The 25049-nt window shown below is 35.9% G+C and overlaps 1 protein-coding gene across 4 annotated transcripts in view; it reads left to right on the top strand.

Annotated features, from left to right (window-relative positions):
* Window positions 1-1183: 1183 nt before the first annotated feature.
* The window catches only part of ZNF326 (zinc finger protein 326), a 35321-nt gene continuing 11455 nt past the window's right edge, over window positions 1184-25049 (top strand). Inside the window, exons 1-7 of one of the 4 annotated variants that reach the window (XM_027536568.1) lie at window positions 1184-1588; window positions 4057-4101; window positions 11951-11986; window positions 12083-12194; window positions 14294-14699; window positions 17061-17259; window positions 23218-23329. In XM_027536568.1, coding sequence (XP_027392369.1) covers window positions 1573-1588; window positions 4057-4101; window positions 11951-11986; window positions 12083-12194; window positions 14294-14699; window positions 17061-17259; window positions 23218-23329 — 926 coding nt within the window. In that variant the 5' untranslated portion in view covers window positions 1184-1572. Of the gene's footprint in view, window positions 1589-4056; window positions 4102-11950; window positions 12041-12082; window positions 12195-14293; window positions 14700-17060; window positions 17260-23217; window positions 23330-25049 lie in introns of those variants that run through there. The other 3 variants (XM_027536569.1, XM_027536570.1, XM_027536571.1) reach the window with 3 other exon arrangements.

The following is a 25049-nucleotide window of genomic DNA, read 5'->3' as shown; positions in this document are numbered from 1 at the left end:
AGTTCAGTTTTCAACATGTTCTGCTCTGGTGAATAGAAAACATGCATAGGAGGGAAAAAAAAAGAAGAAAACACTGTAAGGGTGGAGAACTGGGTGAATCAATGAGGGTGGAGAAGGAAAGAGATGAGGAAGGAACAGTGGCCTACCCAGATCTGGGGCTGTGCTCAGTCGTGTCCATGAACTATAGCCCCATGAACTGTAGCCCGCCAGGCTCCTCCATCCATGGAACTTTCCAGACAAGAATACTGGAGTGTGTTGCCATTTCTTACTCCAGGGAATCTTCCCAACCCAGGGATCAAACCCGCATTGCTTGTGATTCCTGCATTGGCAAGTGGATTATTTACCTCTGCACCATGGGGGCTACAGTCATACACCTTAGTATACCTGTGAGTTTTTCCTTAGTCATGTTTCCAGAGACTGTTTTCTTGGAACTTGGTTCTGGAAACTCACTGGACCTCAAAGAAGGGCCAACGGCTTGATTCATGATTTCCTATCCTGTGATCAACTCATCATTGACACGATTTGCTCTATGAAAAAATATTATCTAACCTGGAGTTCAAGCTGCTCCACGATTAGAATGACCAGTTATCTTTTCCCACATTGTCTTATGGGCGAGTGACTTTTCCCACTGTCCTCAACACTATTTCCAAAGTGACAATAATACAATGCTGAGTGATACTTGCTCAGTTGTGTCCAAGTCTTTGTGACCCCATGGACTGTAGCCTGCCAGGCTCCTCTGTCCACGTAATTCTCCAGGCAAGAATACTGGAGTGGGTTGCCATTTCCTTCTCCAAATACAGTGTTAATATGTATCAATATGTGTTGATATGTGTTTGCCTGTGGTTGTTCTTCAAGTTCTGGATGACTCCTTCCAAAAATCTCCCCTTTGTTAACTTTTACAACACTTTCATTTTGCACCTTGAAATTCAGAACTCGACTGTGTTCTGTCTTGGATCACACTCGTAACTTTCCTATTTAGCAATTTGTTCTCTGCTCACAGCGGTCTAAAAATATCCTGGCCTTCTGAATCTCCACGGCAGAAACTCCATAAGGTTTTTGTTTTTTTTTTTACATTTTCCGATCAGTCATTATCAGCCAATAAAAAGGGAAAGGTCGGCACGTGGTATATTAGTTTGGGCAGGGGGAAGGTATTCCAAGCAGATCCTTTCGCTCTTGCCAGAATCAAACATGGCGGGCTTCAGCCCGACCTTCCAGAAAACCCGGCTTTCTTTCCCTTGAGCCCGGCCAGTCTTTGGGGCTCCTTTTTAACCTTCCTTACCCCTCGGCGGCTCCGAGAGGGTCAGCACCTGGGAGCGTGACAGCGGACCTGCTTCCCGCCCCCATTCGAGGGCCCGCCCACCAGCCCGCGCCAGCCAGTCGCGGGCGGCGCTGCGGCGGCTGGCAGCGCCGGCCGGGCCCGCCCCCGAGCCTCACTGTGGCCTGCGGCTCCCGGGCCGGTAGCGCCGCTCTTGGTCGCGCTGACTCGTAGTGTGGAACCGCGGGTCACGGGTGCTCTTCTCCGGCCACAGATTAGCCAAGCGCCGCCGAGGCCGTTGGCCCCGAGCCTCTGCCATGGACTTCGAGGACGGTAAGCGCGGCCTCTGGCTGGTCACCGCGGCGGGCGGCAGGCGGGGTGGCCTGCCCCCGGGGTCTGTTTACCGTCTCAAGATGGCCGTGTGGGCTTTGTTCTGCGGGCCTAGAGGCCGTCCGCCCGCCTGCCCGCCTCGGGCCCGGTGCCTGGAGTCGGCCTCGGTGGGGACCCGCGCGGCGGGTCGCCCGGATCGCCCCGCCCGGCGCCCGCTGCGGCCCGCGACCCTGAATTCCGCTCCGGCCTCGGCGCGGGGAAGGAAGCTCCCAGAGCGCCGCGGCCTCCGGAGTCCCCAGATCGGCCCCCGCCCCGCTGCGAGCAAATTGCCAGGAAGCCTCCAACTTCCCGTTCTGGGCGAGAGGGCGAGCGGGCCTCCCCCGCCGCGGCTTGCGCTCGCCAGATGGGCAGCGAGCGACCCAGATCATCCTTTTAGTAAATCCCCAACTCCAGGTTACTACTCGCCCGATAGGATTTTCTGAGGCTTGTTCATGATCGTGTTCCTTGGTGTCTTAGTTTTTAAGATGAGTTTAAAGGGCGTCTGTAAGTGATTAAGTATAGTAGATCTCTATCCAGAATGGAACATTAAGGTATTTCTGGTTAGTAAAGTGGGATGTTTATCCGCCAACAAACAGTGCCCGGGCGTTAATCCCTAAATTTAAAATGCTTCTGTGAACCAAAGCGTTTTCTCTGGACAGTGTGTTAAGTTAGTCAAAATTCTGGCACAGCATCACGTGCCCTTCAAATTCAGACCTACACACAGCCGCCTGGGATGGACTGCTGTTTAATTAAATGAGCAGTACCTTTCGGTCGTCTCTTACTCCAGTTCTTTATACCGTTTCATACGCTCACGAAATAAAATTAATTTGGTTTTCGTATTGTCTTCAAATCTTGCCCAACTTTTATAGTGATTGGTGTCAGGGTAAGATGAGTACGTAATGACAGCATTAGGGAGACATGAAAAGGGATGTGAATAAACTGAATTTAGTCCTGAGTTACCGGGCGTTTCTGAATAAAATGGCTTCACTAATTAGTCGTAAGCCTCTAACCCAACCAAGAACATTAACTTTGAATATGCTGAGCCTGATTAAATGATCTTTTGACCTTTGATTTGATTTCATGCCTCAAAGAATTAAAGCTGCTAAGCCTATGAAAGTGAAGTCGCTCAGTCTTGTCCGACTCTTTGCGACGCCATGGACTGTAGCCTACCAGGAAAGTCCATGGAATTTTCCAGGCAAGACTACTGGAGTGGGTTGCCATTTCCTTCTCCAGGGAATCTTACCGACCCAGGGATCGAACCTGGGTCTCCCGCATTGTAGGTAGACGCTTTACCGTCTGAGCTACCAGGGAAGCTAAGTGTTTGAAAGGGGACTGGAATAACCTTTTGTGGATACTTTTAAATTACTTTGAAATAGGAAGTTCAGATATTAACAGTAGCACACTCTAGTGTTTGTTTTAGTTGAACTTTGACTCATTTTGATATCGTTACCTTTAAACTGAATATTTGAAATGCCAGAGTTGGGAATGAATTTTAAAAATATGTTGCTGTGTTTTCACACTAAACTTTGGTGACAGTACCAACACCCAAGGTGCAGCAGAAACTACCAGTGTGGGAGGAGGGAGTGACGGGAATGGTCCCCTCCCCCCATGAAGGAACCCATTGTCTTAGTATGTTTACTTTTTATTAGCACCATCTGCTCACAGTTCTAAACAGTGTGAAGCATAAAATTGTAAACAATGTCAGTGATAAAATGTTCCCTCTCTCATGCTCCCTCCTTACCCCTACTGCTTTATCTGGGGGATGGAATTTGCCTGACAATATGTTGAACTCTAATCCTATATAGTGTAGTTGGAGTCTATTGTATCCAAAGGACTGCTCTGTTAAATTCCTATTTGTTAGTAGAATTAACTAAAGGATTTAACAATTGCCAAATTAGTTTTGACAAAGAAATTATGATCTTTGGTGATGATGCCACATCCTGGATAGAAATAGCACACACAGGTGTACACATATATGCATGTGCATTTCTCAAATAAGATCTTGAACTCTTCAGAGAGCAAATTAAGTGCTAAGAGAAATAGTAAGTTGGGAAAAAAATATATAGAATAAATTCTCACATGTCCCTGTTTTTTGCATTGTTTGATATATAATTTATCTGCCTTCCCTTTTGTTATGCTGTGTAAATCAGTACTGGATCTCCTTTTTTGGCTGTAATTATATATCAGGTTTTATTAACTAATTTTTACATTACTATGATTTGGATGATAAACCTGCCATTTGGGGAGATAGTGAAATGAAAGGGATATATATTTTCCTCTATGAATTATATATAATTATTAACGCCCTGTTTTTGCAGATAGCTGAGTTAATGGCAGTTTAAAAATTGTGTTTGTTTTTAGTAAAGGGGTATATAATTCAAGATTTTTGCTAATATTGCACTAATTCCTTTCTGTTAAATGTGTCTTCATAGATTATACACACTCTGCTTGCAGAAATACTTATCAGAGCTTTAATGGTGAGTATCCTCTTTCATTTGATCTAAAATACATTAAGGGAATGCATCTCAGTTTTTTGTCACCCATCTTAAGTACCAATGTAAAAAGGAAATTCTGCCTTGTTTCAGTCATTGTTTAGTCTTTGGATGTGTTAGTGTTAATGTTGTCATACTATGTATAGTATTTAAGTTAGGAAATTTGGAATCAGAAAACCTTAGGGCTATTCAGATTTGTTTGACTCTTTATTTGAATTCTGAGTTCTTTATTCCAAAAGACCCTGACTGTATTGAGTGATGAGTTATAAGAAACTAGCTGAGTTATTTTTGTTGAATTAGAGGCTTTGGTATTGAGTAATGTAGATTAAGTGGATTATTGGCTTGGTTTTATATTGCTGCTTTCATAATTCATTTTGACCTTGTTTTTGAGGTCATTTGCTTTAATGTGTCCAAATGTGTTAGTATATTAAGAACTGTCTAGAGCATATAAGGGAGAAGGCAATGGCACCTCACTCCAGTACTGTTGCCCGGAAAATCCCATGGATGGAGGAGCCTGGTAGGCTGCAGTCCATGGGGTCGCACAGAGTCGGACATGACTGAAGCGACTTGGCAGCAGCAGAGTATGTAAAGAAGCCTTATCAATATAACATCATAGTAACTAAAGAGCTAGATAAAATCATGACATATACAGAATACAATTGGGGTGGAGTTTTGATAAGTTAGATTAGAGTTAAGGATTTGCCAGACAGGATAAGAACATAAAGAAGAGCATGGAACAGTTTCAAGAGGTTATAAAAGCATTATATGAAGGACCCCAGAGAGTGGAATTAAATTCCGTGATTGCCAGAAAAATGCAACTTTCAACTGTTGTACAGAATGTAATATATTCACAAAATAAAACTGAAGCAAATGTACTACTAAACAAAGAAGACTGTGTCATTTCATGAGAATAATTACCATGCAGTTAATTGTTACTTATCATCTGTAGGAATTTAGAGAAACTTCAAATTTGATGTCAGCTAAAAAGGTTAAACATATAGGTATAGTCAATATATATTGAGTGCTGGAAAACATATTTTTGAGCAGGAGAGTGATATAATAAAGTTACCAAAAGAAGTTTAATTTTCATCCACATGTAGGTTATATTGAAAACTGGAAAATTACCAAGTTTCATAAATTCAGGTGTAAGAATTTTACGCCTTGGGAGGTGATGACAGTAATTTTAAAAATATTAAGCCGTTTCTTGAGAAAGTTGGCAGAACTTTCAGGCTGCCTAGTAGTGAGTAGAAAATTGAGAGGGATGCATAAAAATGAATCCAGGATTGGAAACTGGAGTGAGCAGGACTAGTACTTTTACCAAAAAGATTTGGAATGATAGAAGGCCATGATTTCCATTAGTATGTACCAGAGAGTTGAGTTTATGCCTAAATATAGGGCTTTGAAATACAGAATCATAGAGGGTCAGAAGTTTATTTTCTTAACATACAGGATTGCGGGAAAAAAAAAAAAAAGCTTAAAATATTTCTGTCACTGACGTTATGACCTTCTTTTGAAAACACGTGCATTGAGGTGTAGTGGACATCTAACACGCTAGTTTCAGCATAACGATCCCATGTTTGTATATGCTGTGAAATGATCACAACAGTAAGTCTGGTAACCCTTGATCACCACATATAGTTTTCCTGCAATGAGAACTTTTAAGATTTATTTTTCTTAGCAACTTTCAAATATGCAATACACTATTATTAACTATAGTCACTATGCTGTATATTACATCCCCATGACTTATTTATAACTGGAAGTTGTTTCCTTTCGACTCCCTTCACCTGTTTCAACCACTAACCCCTTCTCGGGCAATCACCAGTCTGTTCATTATGTCTACAAGCTTGGATTGTTTTGCTTTGTTTTGTTTTGATTTTTTTTTAATTCTACATATAAATGAAATCATACAGTTTTTATCATTCTTACTTCACTATTTCACTTAGCATATGCCCTCAAGGCCCATCCATGTTGTTGCACATGGCACGATTCCATTCTTTTTCATGGCAAAGTAGTAATCCATGTATATACATACATATATCCATGTATATACATACATATATATCACACTGCATCATCTTTATCCATTCATCTATTGATGGACACTTAGATTATTCCATATCTTGGCTATTGTAAATAATGCTGTTGTGAAAATTGGGGTGCATGTATCTTTTCAAGTTAGATTTTTTTCTAACAGTTAAATGTTAGACTTTTTTTTTCTCTTAATTTTAGTTCCAATAGTGGTTTTCATTTAAGGGTGATTGTTAGACTCCCCTGTGGAGCTTTTTCAAAATGTATCTATTTAGGTCATACTCTAGTCCTCTTGAATCTTAATTTTTAGGGTAAATGGTCCCAATTGTGTCAGCTTTAAGAACTATTGATACTTTGAATCATTTTAGAATGCACCTCTGGTTAAAGAACACTGCTTGACAACACTGAGGGTTGAGTTATCTACATTTTATAAATGAATAATTTATAAAAAATTATTTCAGGGATGTAATTTGACTTCATTCAACAGATATTTACTGAGTGTTTTGTATTAGATAGTGTTATTGGAGCTGGCAATACAGTAGTGAATGAAATGGACAAATATTCCTGCCTTTGAAGTGTACAGTCTAGTTGGGTGAAATAGTAAACAAGAAGTAATATTTATTGTATTGCAGCAATTGCTTAGGAGAATAATAACACAGGACAGCTTTGTGTGTGTGTGTGTTACAATTTTAAAGAGATTAGCAAGGGAAAGAATCACTAACAGGGTAACTTGAGCATAGAGTTGAGGGAGATGAAGGTGCAAGCCATGCCATTGTCTCCATTTCCTTCTTCTTATATAAATAGACAAAAAAAAGGAAAGCATTTCTGATAGAGGGAAAGCAGGAACACAGGTAGGGCTGAGTGCATTGTGCTTCAGAGTGACTTAAGAAAATGGGCTTGACTACAGCAGATGATTTTTGCTGAGTGATCTTAAAACAGGGTTAGAATAGGGAGGTGTATGTAGCCGGAAGTCAGTGAAAGCAAAGACAATTTGCTTAACACACAAGAAGTAATAGAAAGTGAAGACCTTAAAGAATTGAGGGTGTGAGCAACACAGATACAGAGGAAGAACATTCCAGGCAGAGGGAATAGTAGGGGCAAAAATGGGTGTATACCTGTTGTACTCTAGGAACAGCAAGGGACCTAGTACAGCTAGAGTGAAGTGAATAAGGGGAGATCACAGATGATGAAATTAAGTGGAAATAGATCAAGTTAAGAGGTGATGGGAAAGATTTATCAACTTTGTCTCTGTTGACATTTTGGACTAGATAATTCTTTGTTGTGGGGGAATGTCCTATGCACTGTAGAATGTTTTAGGAGCATTCTTGGTCTCTTGTCATTTGATACAGGCAGCACCCATTACTCATTTTGGTGACAACCAACAATGTTTTCATTGTTTGACCCCCTCTGGGGGTCAAAATTGCCCATGGTTAAGAACCACTGATATAGGGTCTTATAGATTATCTAAAGGCTTGTTTACTTGGAGTAAGTTCGGAAGCCATTGGAAGGTACTAGGCATTGAACATAATTTAACTTGCACTTTAACAAAATTCTTCTAGCCATTTTCTTGAGAATGAACAGAAAGGTTGCAGAAATGAAAACAGGAAAATCAGCTGAGGGGCTGTTGCAGTAATGTAGGTGAGATATGCTGGTGGCCTGTACCGTGATGATAGTAGTGTGGAGGTGATAAAAAGTGGTCTCATTTGCTACTTAGTGTTACCCAACTTGTTAGTTATTTTGATCATGTCAGTTGTTTTTTTCATACTACTCCACACCTCGTGTGATTTAATTATAAGTGAACTTAACATTTGTTGAGCTTATCATTTATGAAAAGTGAAAGTGAAAGTTGCTTAGTCATGTCTGACTCTTTGCAATCCCGTGGACTGTAGTGCGTGGAATTCTCCAGGCCAGAATACTGGAGTGGGTAGCCTTTCCCTTCTCCAGGGATCTTCCCAACCCAGGGATTGATTCCAGGTCTATCGCATTGTGATTCTTTACCAGCTCAGCCAGAAGGGTGTAATCAAATCAGTAGAGTAGATTTGATTTAAAATATGTCAGATTAATTTTGAGTGAATAGCTTTCTTATTTAATATATATTTTATTCAGGGATAATTGATGGAATGCTAAATATGTCAGATGTATAACAGTGTTTCACAATTTTTGAAGGTTATACTGCAGTATTCCTTGTGTTGTACAGTATATCCTTGTTCTCATTTACTATTAACAGTAAAGATATGTTATAGTCTTAATAACTTTATTTTTAAAGTGATTTTTAAATTCATTCAGTAACCTGGAAGAATATAGTTTATATGTAAATGGTCATGGTCCTCTTATAGACTCTATCCCTATAATCAACACTGATTATATGCAGTACTTACAAAGACTTTTACTCTTTTCCTTTTTAACTAACTGATTAGTGACAGTACTATGAACAATAAACCAAAAGACATTCTGTGTAAAGATAGCTCTATTAATCTTTGTGTACTCTCTAGTGCCTGGGAAAAGGTGAGTGTTCCATAAATGTTAGTAATTTATGACTTTGTAGTGAAGTAAAAATATACAGAATCAAAAAACTGAAGGATTTAGTATCCAAAGGCAGCCTCTGCTGACTGAAAATAGAAATTAGCAGAAATAGCAATTTAAGTTTTTTTGTTTTGTGTACCTAACTGAACCTAACTCTAAAATTACTTTTTAATACTTTTTAGAGGAAAGCTTTTTATTTTGAAGTCTTCATCTTAATGTCGAAATTGTTCTCTGAGAGTTATGAGCAACTTATATTGTATACTTATCAACTCTAAAGACAAATGACTTTTATTAGTCTGAAACTGTTATCTGATGTGGTAGACACTAGTAGACACTAGCCATGTATGACTATTGAGTACTTTCAGTGTGGATAGTCTGAATTGAGGTGTGCTGTCTTAATATGAACTTGATTTGAAGTCTTAGTATAGACAAAAAACATTTAGAATATCTCATTAGTACTTTTTGTATATTGGTAAACTTTTTGTCATTAAAATCCATTGGTATGCCTTGTACTTTGAATGGATCTTTTTATGATGTGTAATCCTGTAATATCAGGTATTAGTTATTTGAAAAATACTGGTTTATAGAGTTATTCAGATTTTTCAAATATTGGCAGATTTTATTGTAGAAATTAAAAAGTTATATTCAGTAATACCAGTGTCAGTTTCATCAGAAAAGCCTTTTAAGTATTGGGAAACTGTCAAGCTCAAGTTTTAAATTTTAATTTTCACATGAGTGCTTGAATTTTATCTTTGGCAACAAGTACTATCACTTGTTTTCTTTGAAGTGACAGTTCCACTTCATTTTTGAGAAAGTGTCTGCCAGAAGCTCAAGTCTGAAAGCCATAGTTTTTGAATGTCAGTCTTTCCTTTTAGTAAAAACAGTATTCCTTGTAAAAAATGGCTAATTCAGTGGCTTTTCCTAAAGAGAACTATGGCACTTAATGAAACTTTATGCAGTGATATGCAGCAAAATTGCTTTATGTATACTTTCCATTTTACTATCCAGAATATCATAAAGTATACACAAAGGTCATGATTTAATAAAATTGCCAATTTTTACTTCTTCATCAAGGACATTCTTTAAGTGAAGATTATTTTATTATTTTTATTTTGTATTTTATTTTTTTACTGCAAGTGTGTAATACAACTATCAATACTAGTGTGATCTGGTGTCACTGCCTTGATGTGTACTATAGCAAAAACTGTTTTACCAACCAGTGGTTTTGTATCATCAATGCAAAAAAATTTTCATCACTGTGAAAAAGGCAAATAATGTTTTAGTATCAATAGTGTTTATAAAAATAGTTTGACCTTGTGGATCCCCTGAAAGGGTCCTGGCAACTAGTGGTCAACAGGCTATTGAAACCTGCAGGCCTGGGGTACATAAAAAACTAGTAAAAAAGAGACCCTGACCACAGACTAGTGTACATTTAAAGTGAGGTCACAGGACTTTCCTGGAGGTCCGGTGGTTTAAGACTACACACATCTACTGCAGGGTGCATGGATTTGATCCCTGGTTGTGGAACTAAGACCCCGCATGCCGCGTGGTGCAGTCAAAAAAAAAAAAAGAAGATTAAATAAATGAGGCCACAGATAGCAGAATACTGTATAAGGCAGAGTATCATAAACACCATGTAAAAACTACAGACTTTTGCAGATATTCAAAAGAAAGAGATAATCACTTGAGACAACATCAGTAAGGGTTCGTATTTGAAATGGACTTTAAAAAATTAAAGAATTTCAATAAGCTACTATTTGGGCAGTAGAGAGAGCATTTCATGTAGAAGCAACAGTGCGAAGCTAAAGTGGTGGATATTTATAAGACTTTGGGAAAATCATTTCATCTTTTTGGTTCCACAATCTATCAAATGAAAAGGTTAAATTTGATCATTTAGGTTGCTTTCAGGTTTAAAGTTGCAAGATTTTGTTGTTAGGACCAGAATATTTATGTAATTATAATTTAAATTTAGTGTTTTTTAAAAAATAAAAATAAATGTACTTGCTTTGTGTATACTCTTAGTACATAAAACTTGGAGAGGGTGATAAATGAAGACTTTTAAAGGACTGTATAGGAAACACACTGTAAACGGTTTTTAAATTTTTTCAGTTTTATAATCATAGTAAATTCATTTTATTACCTTTTTTGTTGTATTTTTCTTTCATGTGAGAGGTGGGGATGTAGATGGAATTACAGGAATTGTAATAAAATACACTTAGTGCTTTGATTATATTTTAATTTTTTTAGTGTTTACATTGCTGGAATTCACATTCCTTCTCTTTATTCAAAGTATTTGAGGATTTAAATATTTGAGTCATTATTTATATGCAGAGTACCACATAATGGCCCCATTCTGATTTTACTTTTTAAAAATATCTATTTCAATTAGTGTATGAACTGATGTCAATTGGGCAGATTTAAAATGAGGCTGCCTCGGATTTTTAGATGTTTTGAGAGGAGTTAGATGCAGAAAGGAGAAGGCGATGGCAACTCACTCCAGTACTCTTGCCTGGAAAATTCCATGGAGCGTGGTAGGCGGCAGTCCATGTTGGTCGTGAAGAGTCAGACACGACTGAGCAACTTCTTTTTCACTTTTCACTTTCATGCATTGGAGAAGGAAATGGCAACCCACTCCAGTGTTCTTGCCTGGAGAATCCCAGGGACGGGGAGCCTGATGGGCTGCCGTCTACGGGGTCGCACAGAGTCGGACACGACTTAAGCAATTTAGCAGCAGCAGCAGCAGATGCAGAAAATGATACTATAAAATTTTCTTTCCTTTTAATATTTTAAATACTTTATTTTCTTAAGAATAGGAATTATTAACTATTTACCATTGTAGCACCTGACATAGGACCCTATGGTAGTATCCTAGTCATGTAAATATTGGCTAAATTGAAGATAATTTTAATATAGAACTTTTTAGTTGATGTTTTTTTTTTAATCAGGTCTTATTGGCAAATCTGATTTTTCAGTAGATTATATGACATAGGACCCTATGGTAGTACCCTTGTTGTGTAAATATTGGCTAAATTGAAGATAATTTTAATGTAGAACTTTTTAGTTGATACCTTTTTTAAAAAAAATTAGGTTTCATTAGCAGATCTGGTTTTTCAGTAGATTATAATCTGTATGGTTTTTCCCTCAGTGTCTAGTGTGAATTTAGCTAATGTTAACAATGAATTATCATTTCAGGTGACTGATATGAATATCTTGTGTTTTATACAAAGATTCCTGAAGAGAATGGTATTTTATTGACCTTTTGTTATTGACTGTCTTTTAGGAATGGATCGTGATTATGGCCCTGGATCTTACGGAGGTCTGGCATTCAAGGATATTTATCTAAAAATTCTTCTTTTGAGTGCCACTAAAGGTGAGCATCATTTAATTTTTTTTCTTTTTAAACTCTTTATAGGGATGGATCGTGACTATGGCCATGGATCCTATGGGGGTCAAAGATCCATGGACTCCTACCTAAACCAGTCATATGGCATGGACAATCACAGTGGTGGTGGTGGGGGTAGCAGGTAAATTGCTTCATCACTTGGCCAAATAAGTAGATGACTATAAGATTCTAGATAATTTAAGTTTTCTTTAGGCATGTTGTGATATTTAAACTATATTTAGAACTGAATAATCACCTTAAATGTTTAAAGGTGTTAGTGGTTATAAAAACTGTCTTGACATCATTGGCAGACATTACTTTAGGAAAACCTCAGGAAAACCATTATTTCATTATACTAGAGTAAGATTTTCTGTCTTTAGCAGTGACTTTTTTTAACTCCTTGTCAGTCAAAATGCCCTAAACAAATGATATAAAAATATTATTGGAAATATTATTTGTGAAACTTTTTCTTATGATTTTTCAAAAATGTATTCACTAATGTAGAGTGCTTTATAGAGTAGCAAAGCAGTCTTTGACTAGAATGAAGTTAACCAAATCTGTCTAGCAACACTCAATTTGTAAGAAACATTTAAGATAGTTATTCTTTTAATTTTAGTTTTAATGTGAGTTACAGGAGCATATTGTAATAATAAAAATATTCTTTAAATCATGTTTAGGTTATTTATTGGCAGGTTCTACTTATGCCAGAAACACTTGTGGTCTAGACTAGGAGCTTTATATTAAAGCCATGAATGAGTACAGTATCTTTGTTTATTTTAATGCAGTATAGTTTTGATTGTACTTATGTTTCATTGTTGATGCTGTGTAAAGCTTAAACCTAGCTGAACTGCTGTAGGCTTTAGGGTTGACCACATTTTAGGCCAAGGAGGCACAGAGATTTTTGAGGTGCAGAGATTCCTACGAAATATTGATATAAGTAAAACTAGCTAGGAAACTTTTTGAAAGTATTGTCCTTCTTCATAAATGGAAGGATCTGGTTTCCTTAAGGATGGATTGAATGATGCTTACTTTCCTTTTTTCTGCTTAAGTGTGCCATTATGGTTTATAGTAGAGAAAAATCAGGAAAATAGATCAATAATTTTGCTTATGTGATAGATGTTTTGAAAAATGTAGTTGAAAGGAGGAATGATTTTTATATGGTTACTAGGATTCAGAAGTAAAGTGCCTTCTATTTAGTGATAAATAATTGAAGTAATGTAACATTTAAATATTTTACTTTATCAGTTGCTGCCCTGTTACATTGTAAATGTAATGTGTGTGAACTATGTAGATGTTATAATTTATCTCATGTAATTGTGGGCCTTTATAAAACTATGTTGTAAGATAAGCAACTTTTGTAATCCATGCTTTGGTGAGAAGTATGATTTGTTTCTTCTGTTGACTCTATTAAAACCTTGTGGAGACTGTGTGCTCCCTTTTTTAGAATAGCTTTATGTGATAATTTCATGTGATAATAGGGAATAATTTTTCAAATAATTGAAGACATTATAAAATGTATTCTTTCTAATCTGCCTTGAAAATTCATATGCAAAGGGTATATATTGGTGGTCTTTTATGTTCTGTTTTATGTGCTTATTTTTCTAGATTTGTAGATTTATTAGTATACAAGTGAAAAGTGACTAAGAATTGATTATTAACGTTAACCAAAGTTTAGCAGGTTGTTAAATTTTATAACCAGATAATTCTCCCAATTTTGACTGCTGTAGACATAATGAAGCAGTTTTGTCATATAGATTATTGGGGGTGCAAAAGGATCTCTTCTGTGTCACAAGTAGCCTACATCCTTATAGTCTTCAATTTGTGTCCCTATTGAAAGCCAAAATGTTGTAAATATTTTGTATTTTACAGTATTAGAGATGGGTTCAAAAGAAAGTTTGAGTAGTCTGTGAACTTTAACAAATGACTTTTTCCAAGACTAGGGCTGGGCTTAAATAATGACAGACAAATCTTTTCTAATAAAATAGAAAGCTGCCAAAAAGCAGATATTTAAGCTAAGGTTACTTAACTCAATTCATATTTAAACACTGACTCAGATAGCTTTCTATCTGGTCTCATGTTGAACTGCCCAGCCCTAATCAAGTGTGAATAAAAGTAGAACTGCAAACCAGTATGGTATAAATGAATTTTAGTTGATAAATGTCATCTGATAATTTGTCTTTTGAATTGTCTAACATTAGTAAGCTTACTTTTGTTTTTTCCCTCACTGTGCAACTCTTCCAGGTTTGGACCTTATGAGTCTTACGACTCCAGGTCTTCTCTGGGTGGGCGAGATCTGTACAGATCTGGCTATGGTTTTAATGAACCCGAACAAAGCCGCTTCGGAGGTAGTTATGGTGGTCGATTTGAGAGCTCCTACCGGAATAGCCTTGACTCTTTCGGAGGTAGAAACCAGGGCGGGTCTAGCTGGGAAGCACCTTACTCCCGTTCAAAATTGAGGCCTGGGTTTATGGAGGACAGAGGAAGAGAGAATTACTCTTCCTACAGCAGTTTTTCTTCACCCCATATGAAGCCTGCACCTGTAGGCTCTCGGGGGAGAGGAACGCCTGCTTATCCTGAAAGTACGTTTGGAAGCAGAAACTATGATGCTTTTGGAGGACCATCAACAGGCAGAGGCCGAGGCCGAGGAGTAAGTACAACAGAATCTTTTCAGATTCTTTTCACTAGTCACTCTTTTAAACCCTTTCAAGACCATGGTTTTCAATTAGAATAAACACTGTTCATCCCAGTGTATTTTGAAGCAAAAGCTGAGTCATAAGCATAATTTTTAGGTTGCCTGTAAAAGTTTTCCCAGTACCTCAGAAAATACGTGGCAGTGTGAGATGACTGTTCATATAGTTTTGCTAAATCTCCCTTTATTAAAAAGGTGAGGATATTAGGTTTGGTCTAAAAGGGGTTAAAAGGAGTTGCATTTTTCCTTGTAAACACTAGCAGTTTTGCTAGTGGGACAGTTCATGGATTATTTTAAAGGTAATGAACCCTTTTGGAGTTTCTGAGTAGGTTAAAGGTGCAATGTATGATAAAACGTATATACTTCGCTGCTAAACTCCAGCACATAGAATTTCTTCAAAGCTTCATATTTCACATTAAACACAAGAGAGACTAACAGTTGGTGATAGCTGAGGGTACTTTAGCCAGGTTTACATGGTGAAGAAGTTGATATGTATAGTAGATTGTAGATGATTTGTGGTCAGTATAATTTTGCTAACTCACTCTCTTACAGTATGTTCTGTTGCTGGGTGTTCTGTCTTACCTCTGTCACTAGTTTTACTATTGAGAAATAATTTCTTCCCTATAGAAACATGTCTATGGCTTCTTCCCAGGAAGTAATATTTTGTAAATTACTGCTTAAATGAATAAATATGCTAGTCTTCAAATATTTGATTTCAGGATATGTAGTATAAAGGTTATGCCTTTACATTCTTAGGTAACTTGACCGACAAGAAATTTTACCTAGGAAGTGTACATAGATTGTGGAGTTATTATGTAGTTTGATTTTATAAAGAATATTGTATTTTTGCCATCATGTAAGAATTGTTGGTTTGGTTTTTTTTTGAAGTCAGTTGCTCTTAATATTCTCTTTGCAGAGGAAAGTGCTTCTATTAGAAAAATGTAGTAGGGCACATATTTTTGACTGCTCACTAATCTTTGGTACATTAGCATAGTTTGTCATACTTGTGTAGAAATTTTGCATTTATAATAGTTACTCTTTACTTATGTAAAATGCATTGCACCTTTAATGGATAATTAATAAAGATTTTTCTGATATGACTATTTGAATCACCTGGAAACACTTAATTTATTCAAGGTTAGATAGGTATTCCTAAGCATAATATACAAATGTAAGCAACTAATATGTTGCTGTTCTACCATGCTTTATGGTTGTAGATTAATTGAAAATAGTTGGGATAATAGGCTTTGGATTTTGAAATTAAAAATCTACTCCAGTTTGAAAATTTGGAAAACTCTTAATGTTTTCCATGCTGTGTATTACTTTAGGCAAATGATTTTTTCCTCAAAGAGACTTCAAATACCAATTTTGTTTTCATGATAGAAAAACAGGTATTGTTTCCACCATTCTAGTCGAAGTGGACTTTTCTTTCTTTCTTCCTGTTAATGAAATAGATGAACCAATAGGTCTTTCCTTTTTAATCTTCACTTGTACAATTCCCATTGGATCCTTCTCTTCAGATTACTCCTGAATCTTTATCTTCTAAAGTACGGTTAGTAGAATAAATTTGTATGAACATGTGGCTTCTTGGTGTAGTGGGTTTTGTTAACGACGAGAAGAAAGGACACAAAGAGTCGTTTGGTTGCATGACTCTTCGTCTGTAAACTTTTGCTTCTTGGGCTTCTGGGTGAGAATATGTTTCTCTAGGTAAGAATGTGAATGGAACGTCAGATGCAATTCTTGATCTGAAGTGTGTCTTGGAAGTTGATGCATGGTTATGCTTTAACTCTCCTATTTCATACTAATGTTCCATCTCGCCTTCTCATCCCTTTTTCAACAGGGAGAAATCCTAAATCATTTCTGGATCTTTTTTAACTTCAAACTTCAGATATGGTCTTCTTTGTGTATTTTAGTTTTAAGCCAGGTTTTAGTAAAGTAAAGATTTCTTTTAAGGTCTTTTCATGGGAAAACATCGATTAGGAACTCTGAAGAGGAGTTGTCAGAGAGTTGTACAAGTGGTAATATTCTGACAGGCACATAACGTTGTTTATGATCTCAAGTAATTTTGAATCATAATCAAACAATAGGAAATATCCATATTTGTTCTTCTGGAAATAAAAATACTGATTCACTGGATTTGAGTTCCTGTAATAATTTACAGAGTTTTTCAGTGCATTTAGAGTGGACTTGTAAAATTTAGTTACATTCTGAGGAATTTTCATTTGAAAAATTCTAGATAGATAAAATGTAATCTATATATGAATTCATACTTTTTCTTTGGATATTGTGCTAATATTTATTGATTTCACAAATTTGCAGCATATGAGTGATTTTGGAAGCATTCATAGACCTGGAATTGTTGTTGACTATCAAAATAAACCCACCAATGTGACAGTTGCTGCTGCAAGAGGAATAAAGAGAAAAATGATTCAACCATTTAATAAGCCTGGTGGAACCTTTATCAAGAAACCCAAGCTAGCAAAACCTGTGGAGAAGATGAGCCTCAGCAAATCACCCAGTAAGTTGGAAAACATAATTGCTGTGCTTTAAGGCAGTTTTCATTATTTTTTTTAACTCAGTGCATTTAAGTAATTTTTTCATGTTTCTGTAGACAAATTGTACAATAATTACAGTTGTAGAAATTAGATCTGTAGTCATGGATATCAAAATTACCAAGATACTTATAAATTCACAGGCCCTGATTCACCCCTTTTCCCTAAATCTTGACTTAGGGTGGGACCAGAACATCTATATTTTTAAAAAGATCTTACACATGATTTTGATTCATGGGTGTTATATTTATTGTTGGGTAATTATTGAGGAAGTGGTATGCTACATTACATAGAATTGCCTTCATGAGGTCAAAGGCAAGAAATTTTTTATTGCCCTTGGGGCCAGGAAAAGATATGTATTCTAGAAAATTAATTTGCCTTTTGTCTTCTGGACATTATTCTTAGAGATAATCATACTTCCATTTTTACATTGTTAAAATTTTAGAGCCAGTCTGAAAGTGAAATTAAGAAAACAATTCATGGTAACATCAAGAATTAAATACTCAGGAATAAATTTAACAAAAGAAGTACAAAACTTACACTTTGAAAACTATAAAACCTTGTTAAAAGAAAGAAGATCTAAATAAATGGGATACTAAATAAATGTTCACAGAACAGAATACTTAATGTTAAGATGGTAATACTCCCCAGACTGATCTACTGATTCAGCCCAATCCCTGTCAGAATGTCACCTGACTTCTTTGCAAAAATTGGCAAGTTGATTAAAAAATTCATAGGGAATTTCAAGGAACCTACAATAGCCGAACAATCCTAAAAAAAGAAGAAAACAGAGAGACTACTGCTTCATGATTTCAAAACTTAACTACAAAGCCACAGTAATCAAGACAGAGTGGTACTGGCACAAGGACAGACATATAGATCAATGGAATAGAATTGAGAGTCCAGAGATAAACTCATAAATCTATGGTAAAATGTTTGGTTTTTTTTTTAGCCAAGATGTCAGAATTATTTAGTGAGGAGAGAATAGTCTTTTTCACAAACGCTGCTGGAACAACTGGATAGCCACATGCACAAACTAACATACAGCACCTAAATGCAAGGGCTAGAACTATAAAACTCTCAGAAGGAAACAAGAGTAAGTCTTCATGACTTTGGATTTGGCAAGAAATTCATCTGACACTGAAAGAGCAACCAAATGAAAAACAAGTAAATTGGACTTTGGGCTTCACTGGTGGCTCAGCAGTAAAGAATCCACCTGCCAGTGCAGGAGACGCAGGTTTGATCCCTAGGTCAGAAATATCCCCTGGAGAAGAAAAATGGCAACCCACTCCAGTGTTCTTGCCTGGGAAATTCCATGAACAAAGGAGCCTGGTGGGCAACAGTCCACAGAGTCGCAAAAGAGTTGGACACAAACTGACCAAACAACAATGAAACTGGATTTTATCAAAATTAAAAACTTCTGTGCTTCAGAGGACACATTAAGAAAGTGAAAAGACAGCTCACAGAGAAGGAGAAAACATTTGCAAATTATACCTCTAAGAGACTTGTATCTAGAATATATAGAATTTTTAAATTCAATAAAAAGACAAATAGCCCATTTGAAAAAAGCATCTGAACAGACATTTTTTCCCCCAGAAGATATACAGATAGCCAATAAGCCCATAAAAAAGTGCTCAACAGTTAGTTAGTTAGCAGAGAAATAAAATCAAGACCATGTGAGATTGACCACTTTTACTTACCTGAATGACTAGAATCAAAAAGATAATAACAGGCCTTAGCAAGGATGTGGAGAAATCTTCATATACCATTGGTGGGAATGTAAAATGGTCCAGGCACTTTGGAAAACAATTCCTCAAATGATTAAACAAATTACCATAAGATCTAGTAGTTCCACTGTTAAGTATGTATTAAGAAATATGAAAACATATGTCTACACAAAAATTTATGTATGGATACACATAGCATCATTATTCAGAGTAGCCAGAGGTATAAACAACCCAAATGCTCATCAGTGGATGAATGGTTTAACAAAATGTGGTTCATCCATACAGTAGAATATTTTCCAGCCTTAAGATGGACTACTTATATATGCTAGAACTTAAATGAACCTTGAAAAGGTTAATAAAATGAAACTAGTCCCAAAAGTCCACATATATGATTCTTTTCATTTGAAAGTCTAGAATACAGAAATCTATAGGGTTAGAAAGTAGATTAGTGGTTGCTTTGGGCTGTGGGGGTATATAGGGAGAAATAAATAACAGGATACCAGATTTCTTTGTGAGGTGATGAAAGTGTTCTAGAGTTGATTGAGGTGATGTTTGCGCATATCTGTGAATGTTCTGAAAAACATTGGTTACATACTTCAAAAGGGTGAATCATATGGTATGAAATATGTCTTAATCTTAAACATTTGAGCTGGATTATTGTTACTTTCTCTGTTACTGTATTTTATTTAACTTTGTAATATATCTCTAAATGAAATCAAGTGTATTTGATCAAAATAGATTGTCAAGAATATACATAAATAAAAGGTAAGGAAATTTCTTTTTCAGCATTCTTTGTGAAAACAACTTTACCTATTTTTGACTGTACACTGAATTATGTTTTGTTTTTTATATTTATTTTATTTTTGCCTTGATGATTGGAAGGTATTTTATCTTTCCAAATTGACATTACAAGGGATTAAAAATTTCTCTCCTCTTTAGAATTAATATTGGATTACCTATAATTATTGGGCCTGGGCAAGGTGAAGATCATTGCAATGAATGAATTTTTCAAATTTTTGTGATCTAGTTTTTAAAACATCTTTGCATCCAGTTTAAAAAATAAGATACATTAATTGTTAAGATGAATTTATTACTTCCTTTGATGTTGGAGGTGCTAAACAAGTCATGCTCCTAAGTCGCTTCAGTCGTGTCCTACTCTACGACCCCATGGACTGCAGCTCACCAGGCTCCCCCGTCCCTGGGATTCTCCAGGCAAGAACGGTAGAGTGGGTTGCCATTTCCTTCTCCAATGCATCAAAGTGGAAAGTGAAAGTGAAGTCGCTCAGTCGTGTCCGACTCTTAGCGACCCCATGGACTGCAGCCCACCAGGCTCCTCCATCCATGGGATTTTCCAGGCAACAGTACTGGAGTAGGGTGCCATTGCCTTCTCCAAACAAGTCATGATAGGCTTCAAATAATTGTTTAAAAAAGAAGGTGGAAGGGAAGAAGCAAGGAGGCCTGGATAAGTCCTCTTTAAAATATGTTTTTTGTATATTTTTGGATACTGACAGTATATTTGTTTTGTTCTTTGAATTTCATTTCTATTTAAATGGCTTCAGGATTAATAAATGTATCCAAGTTGACAAAAGGATTGTATCGATTGTTAGTAAACTAGCACTTAACTGAATGCTTACTGCACACTAGGCAGCAGTGTGTTAAAGGGCATAACAGGCATTGCTTGTGTAATTCTCACATCAGCCTGCTCAGATGTAGGCAGTGTACCAAACCCCCTACAGCTGAAAAACACAGGAACAGAACAGATAAATTTGCTGCCTGGGTCAAACAACTGGCAAAGCCAGGGTTTATTCGGGGCAAGTCTTACTCTAGAGACCCTTCAGGTAAAGCTCCATGTGATTATAATGGAAAATTACTTTGTATTACTTTGTATTATATTATCCTTATTTAAAACAACTTTTTTTTATAATTACAACATTACAGACATTTTAATGTATCACATCAAAAATATGGTATTTGAAATGGCAAATATTGGATTTTTCCTCAAAATTATGAATTATAATCTAAAACTCAGTAACACTTTAAATATTATTTTTAAATCTACTTTCCTGCCATGCTTTGCATTGGACATCTATATTATTTAGTAAAAAACAATATTCTGGAATTCTGGAAACCTGATTAGAGTGTGTGTTAGTAGGAATAAGTTTTATACTGTTACTTGATGGATTGTTATTTACTGAATTGTGTACTCTAACTATTACTAGAATAGGCAATTCAGTTGATCTTCTTGGGATAGATTTCAAAGGTGTATTTTGCAGGTATAGTTAAATATTACAAAATTTGATATAGATACTTATTTGTCACTAAAGCAGATATATGTGACTTAACTTTTTTTTTCTTTTTAATGAAACTTGAGAGTAGTGTAGTATATAACTTAAGAATGAAACCAAAATTCTGTAGTCAAATCAGGCTTTCACTGTCAGGCATGAGGTAGACATTCTGAATGGTAACTGCTGAGTATTCAGGAATAATAAGTCTTGCTACGCTATAATATATAGACTGTATGATTTGTTGAAATGCAGTAGGAAAGGAATCATATTCAGTCATTTGGATAGAGGTACAGTGTATATCAGCTTTAGCATGTGAAAGGAAAATGAAATTGCTTCTAGTTTAAGGTCATAAACAACCAATTTTTTCCATAGAGTGAGGGTTTGAGGGAAACCAAAAGAGGATATTGAAAATGGTTAATAAAATAGGAACATATGTTTAACCTCTTATAAAATGATGAAAAATAATCTAGATATTGAATTTTAAGGTATTGATTTTATATGGTTTTGAGACATCCTGCTGTATGCATAGCACGTACTTAATATTTGTTTATTGTTAAGTTCATGAATCCCCAGGTGTTCATGATTTTGTATTAGATATTTTTCCAAAGGTAATCCAAAAGGATAAACAGTGAATAAAAGGAAAAGTTTGAGGGCAGATGAGTTGTTTTTAAGTCTAAAATTAACTATATTATAAGAAAGAACCTTTTTTTTCTTTACTACAATGAGATATTACTTCCTATCACATATGAAGTTGATGGTCTTAACAAAAAAGAGAAAATAACAAGTGATGACAATGTGGGCAAATTAGAACCCTTATACATTACTATGAAAATGTAAAATGATGTGGCTGTTGTGGGGAACAGTTTGGTGGTTCCTCTAATGATTATACGTAGACTGACCATTTGAACCAACAATTCCATTTCTACATATGTACTTCAAAGAACTGAAAAGAAGTATTCAAACAAAAACTGTACAAATGTTCATAGCAGCATTATTCACAGTTGTCAAAAGGTTGAAAGAATCCAGATGTTCATCAGCGGATGAATGAATGAAAAGGCAATGTGATGTATTTGCACAATGAAATATTATTGAGCTTTAAAAAGGAAGGAGGTACTGATACATGATACAACACATGGAAGAGCCTTGAAGACATTATGCTAAATAAAAGAAACTGGACAAAAAAGGCCACATATTGTATCCTTCCTTTTATATGCAATATCTAGGATAGGAAAATCTGTAGAGACAGAAAGCAGATTAATAGTTTTACCAGGTGCTTTAGTGACTTCTCTTTGGACTGATTAAAAAGTTCTGGAACTAAATAGTAGTGATGGTTGCATGACCTTGTGATAAACTTAATGTCACTAACTTGTACACTTTGAAATGGCTAAAATAGTACATATTTTTGTATAGTCACATTAAGACATGTTTTGAGAAAAAGAGGAAGAACCTGCTTTTAGAGTTTATTCATTTTAAGAAATTTTAAGAAAGCTGCTATAATACCGAGTTTTTGCATCCAAGGCGCTCTCTCTAGTGCTCACTGTTTTTCCACTTTCATGCAAGGTCAGGTTATTTGTCAAATGTTTGCCAAGGTGGGATAATTCAAAATTATTTTAGGTAATGTGGATATTATTACTTAAAATGAAGAAAAGAAAAAATGAGTGGGTCTAGAGAAAAATAATGCAGCAAATAATAAACATAGGTGAGAAGTAAATAGACAAAATTTATGAGGAAGGTATTCATGTGAATGAAGTTTCAGAAATACTGAGTAATCTCAAACTCTGATTTTTCTGGTGAGTTCAGTTTAGATAATGACCACCAAATAAATCATCTGTCTGTAGTTTATGAATTGGGGACTGAAAAAGGAGAATGGAGAAGTGATTTTTAGTTTTAACTTTTTTGTCTGATCCCCTAGCAAAAACTGATCCTAAAAATGAAGAAGAAGAAAAGCGGCGAATTGAAGCTCGGCGAGAGAAACAAAGACGCAGAAGAGAAAAAAACAGTGAGAAATATGGAGATGGATACAGGTTTGTGCTTAGTAGAGTCAGAAAATTGGACTCATTAAAAAACTGTTTCCAGGATTTGAGGGTGGGAAAATTGAGTAAAGATGGCCAAAAGGTACATACTTCCGTTATATGGTAAATAAGTTCTGGGGATATATTGTACAGATGATGACTGTTGTTGACAGTACTGTATTATATATTTGAAATTGCTAAGAGAGTAGATCTTCAAGGTTCTCATCACAAGAAAAAAATTACAACTAGTGAGGTGCTGGACAGTAACTAAAATCATAGTGCTCATCATTTCATAATATGTACATATATCAAATAATTATGTTGTACATCTTAAACTTATACAATGTTATATTTTTTAAAAGACTTTAAAAATCAAATTTTAAAAAAGATTGTATTTTAAAAAAAATTATTATTGTTGGTGTTTTAACCTGGTATTACAGTTACTCTACAGTCATGTAGAGTTAGCCTATGTTTGATATCTGTCTCAAGGATATCGACAGATATGTTCAGTTTGCTACTTTCCACCTCCTCCATAACTATTTGCTCCTCAAGGTCTAAAAGAATGCTTTATTACTGTCCTTGAGACTTTCAAGCCGCTGACCATCACTCTATATAGATTTTACAACTAGAATTCCTGGTTTTTCTTTGTGCACAAGCAATAATCTATCTGGCCAAAAGAGATTGTGATGTTTCATTAATTTTATGATACAGACTGATTTCAGAAATGCGATCAGAAAAAATATGTCTTAGAATCAATAAAATACTATGTTTAAGCATCAAATAAAAAAAACACCTAAACATGTTTCTTAGAAAAGGCAGATAAATTAATTGGGATGTGAAAAAATTCCTGAGAGTCAAATGAAGAGGATTGATCAAAGATATATAGGAATGATTTTGATTTTTTGATATTTACAGTCATCCCTTGATATGCATAGTGAATTGGTTCTAGGATCACCACCTCTTCTACGCAGCCTCCACATCCCCAACCCCTTGGAAGACCAAAATGTGAGGATGCTCTTTGAGGGTTCTCACCTCGTTAAGATTAGAAAACTAAGACCCAGGGAATTTAAGTTGCCTAAAGTCACATAAGGGTGCTAAGAAATAAACCCAGCAGTAGATTTCAGATTCTATACTCTTACTCAGGGAAATAAATATAATAGTACTCTAAGGAATTAGGTGGAAAATGGAGACTCAAGATAAAGAAACCCATTAAGAGAGTATTGTCATAATTTGAAAAAAAGGAAGTAACAGGGATATATGAGATAAGAATAATTAAATGGGAGAAAAGGGACAATTCATTCTGGAGTGACTCTTGAGCTTTTCCAGGCCTGTTATTCACCCTGAAGTGATTTTTGATCATCTGAGAGCTCTAATAGAGTGAATTATGGTTTTCTGGTGTCCTACCTACCTTTGTTTCTACTTCAGTGATTTGGAAGCTTGAAGATAGAAGAGTGTAACGTTAGTGGAACTTTGGAACTTGATGCTGCTTGAAGTTTGCTTTGGCTTTCTGATCTAGACTTGAAGTGGATAGTTAGGGTTAGATGAAATAGGTCCACTGATTCTGTTTTTCATACCCAGTAACTCCAGTGTGGTCCAGAAATGCCAATTAGTATGATGACAGTGTTGTCCAGACAGGTACTTAAATGCTATTTTTTTTCTGACTTGAGCTAAATTTAAATCAGCCATTACTTGGAGGAGAGGAAATCATTTATGCTGGTAAAATTGATTTCAT

Source organism: Bos indicus x Bos taurus, chromosome 3 (assembly GCF_003369695.1).
Source record: "Bos indicus x Bos taurus breed Angus x Brahman F1 hybrid chromosome 3, Bos_hybrid_MaternalHap_v2.0, whole genome shotgun sequence".
Taxonomy (NCBI): domain Eukaryota; kingdom Metazoa; phylum Chordata; class Mammalia; order Artiodactyla; family Bovidae; genus Bos; species Bos indicus x Bos taurus.
The sequence above is the reverse complement of the archived record's forward strand: the minus strand, read 5'-3'. Positions and strand labels throughout refer to the sequence as shown.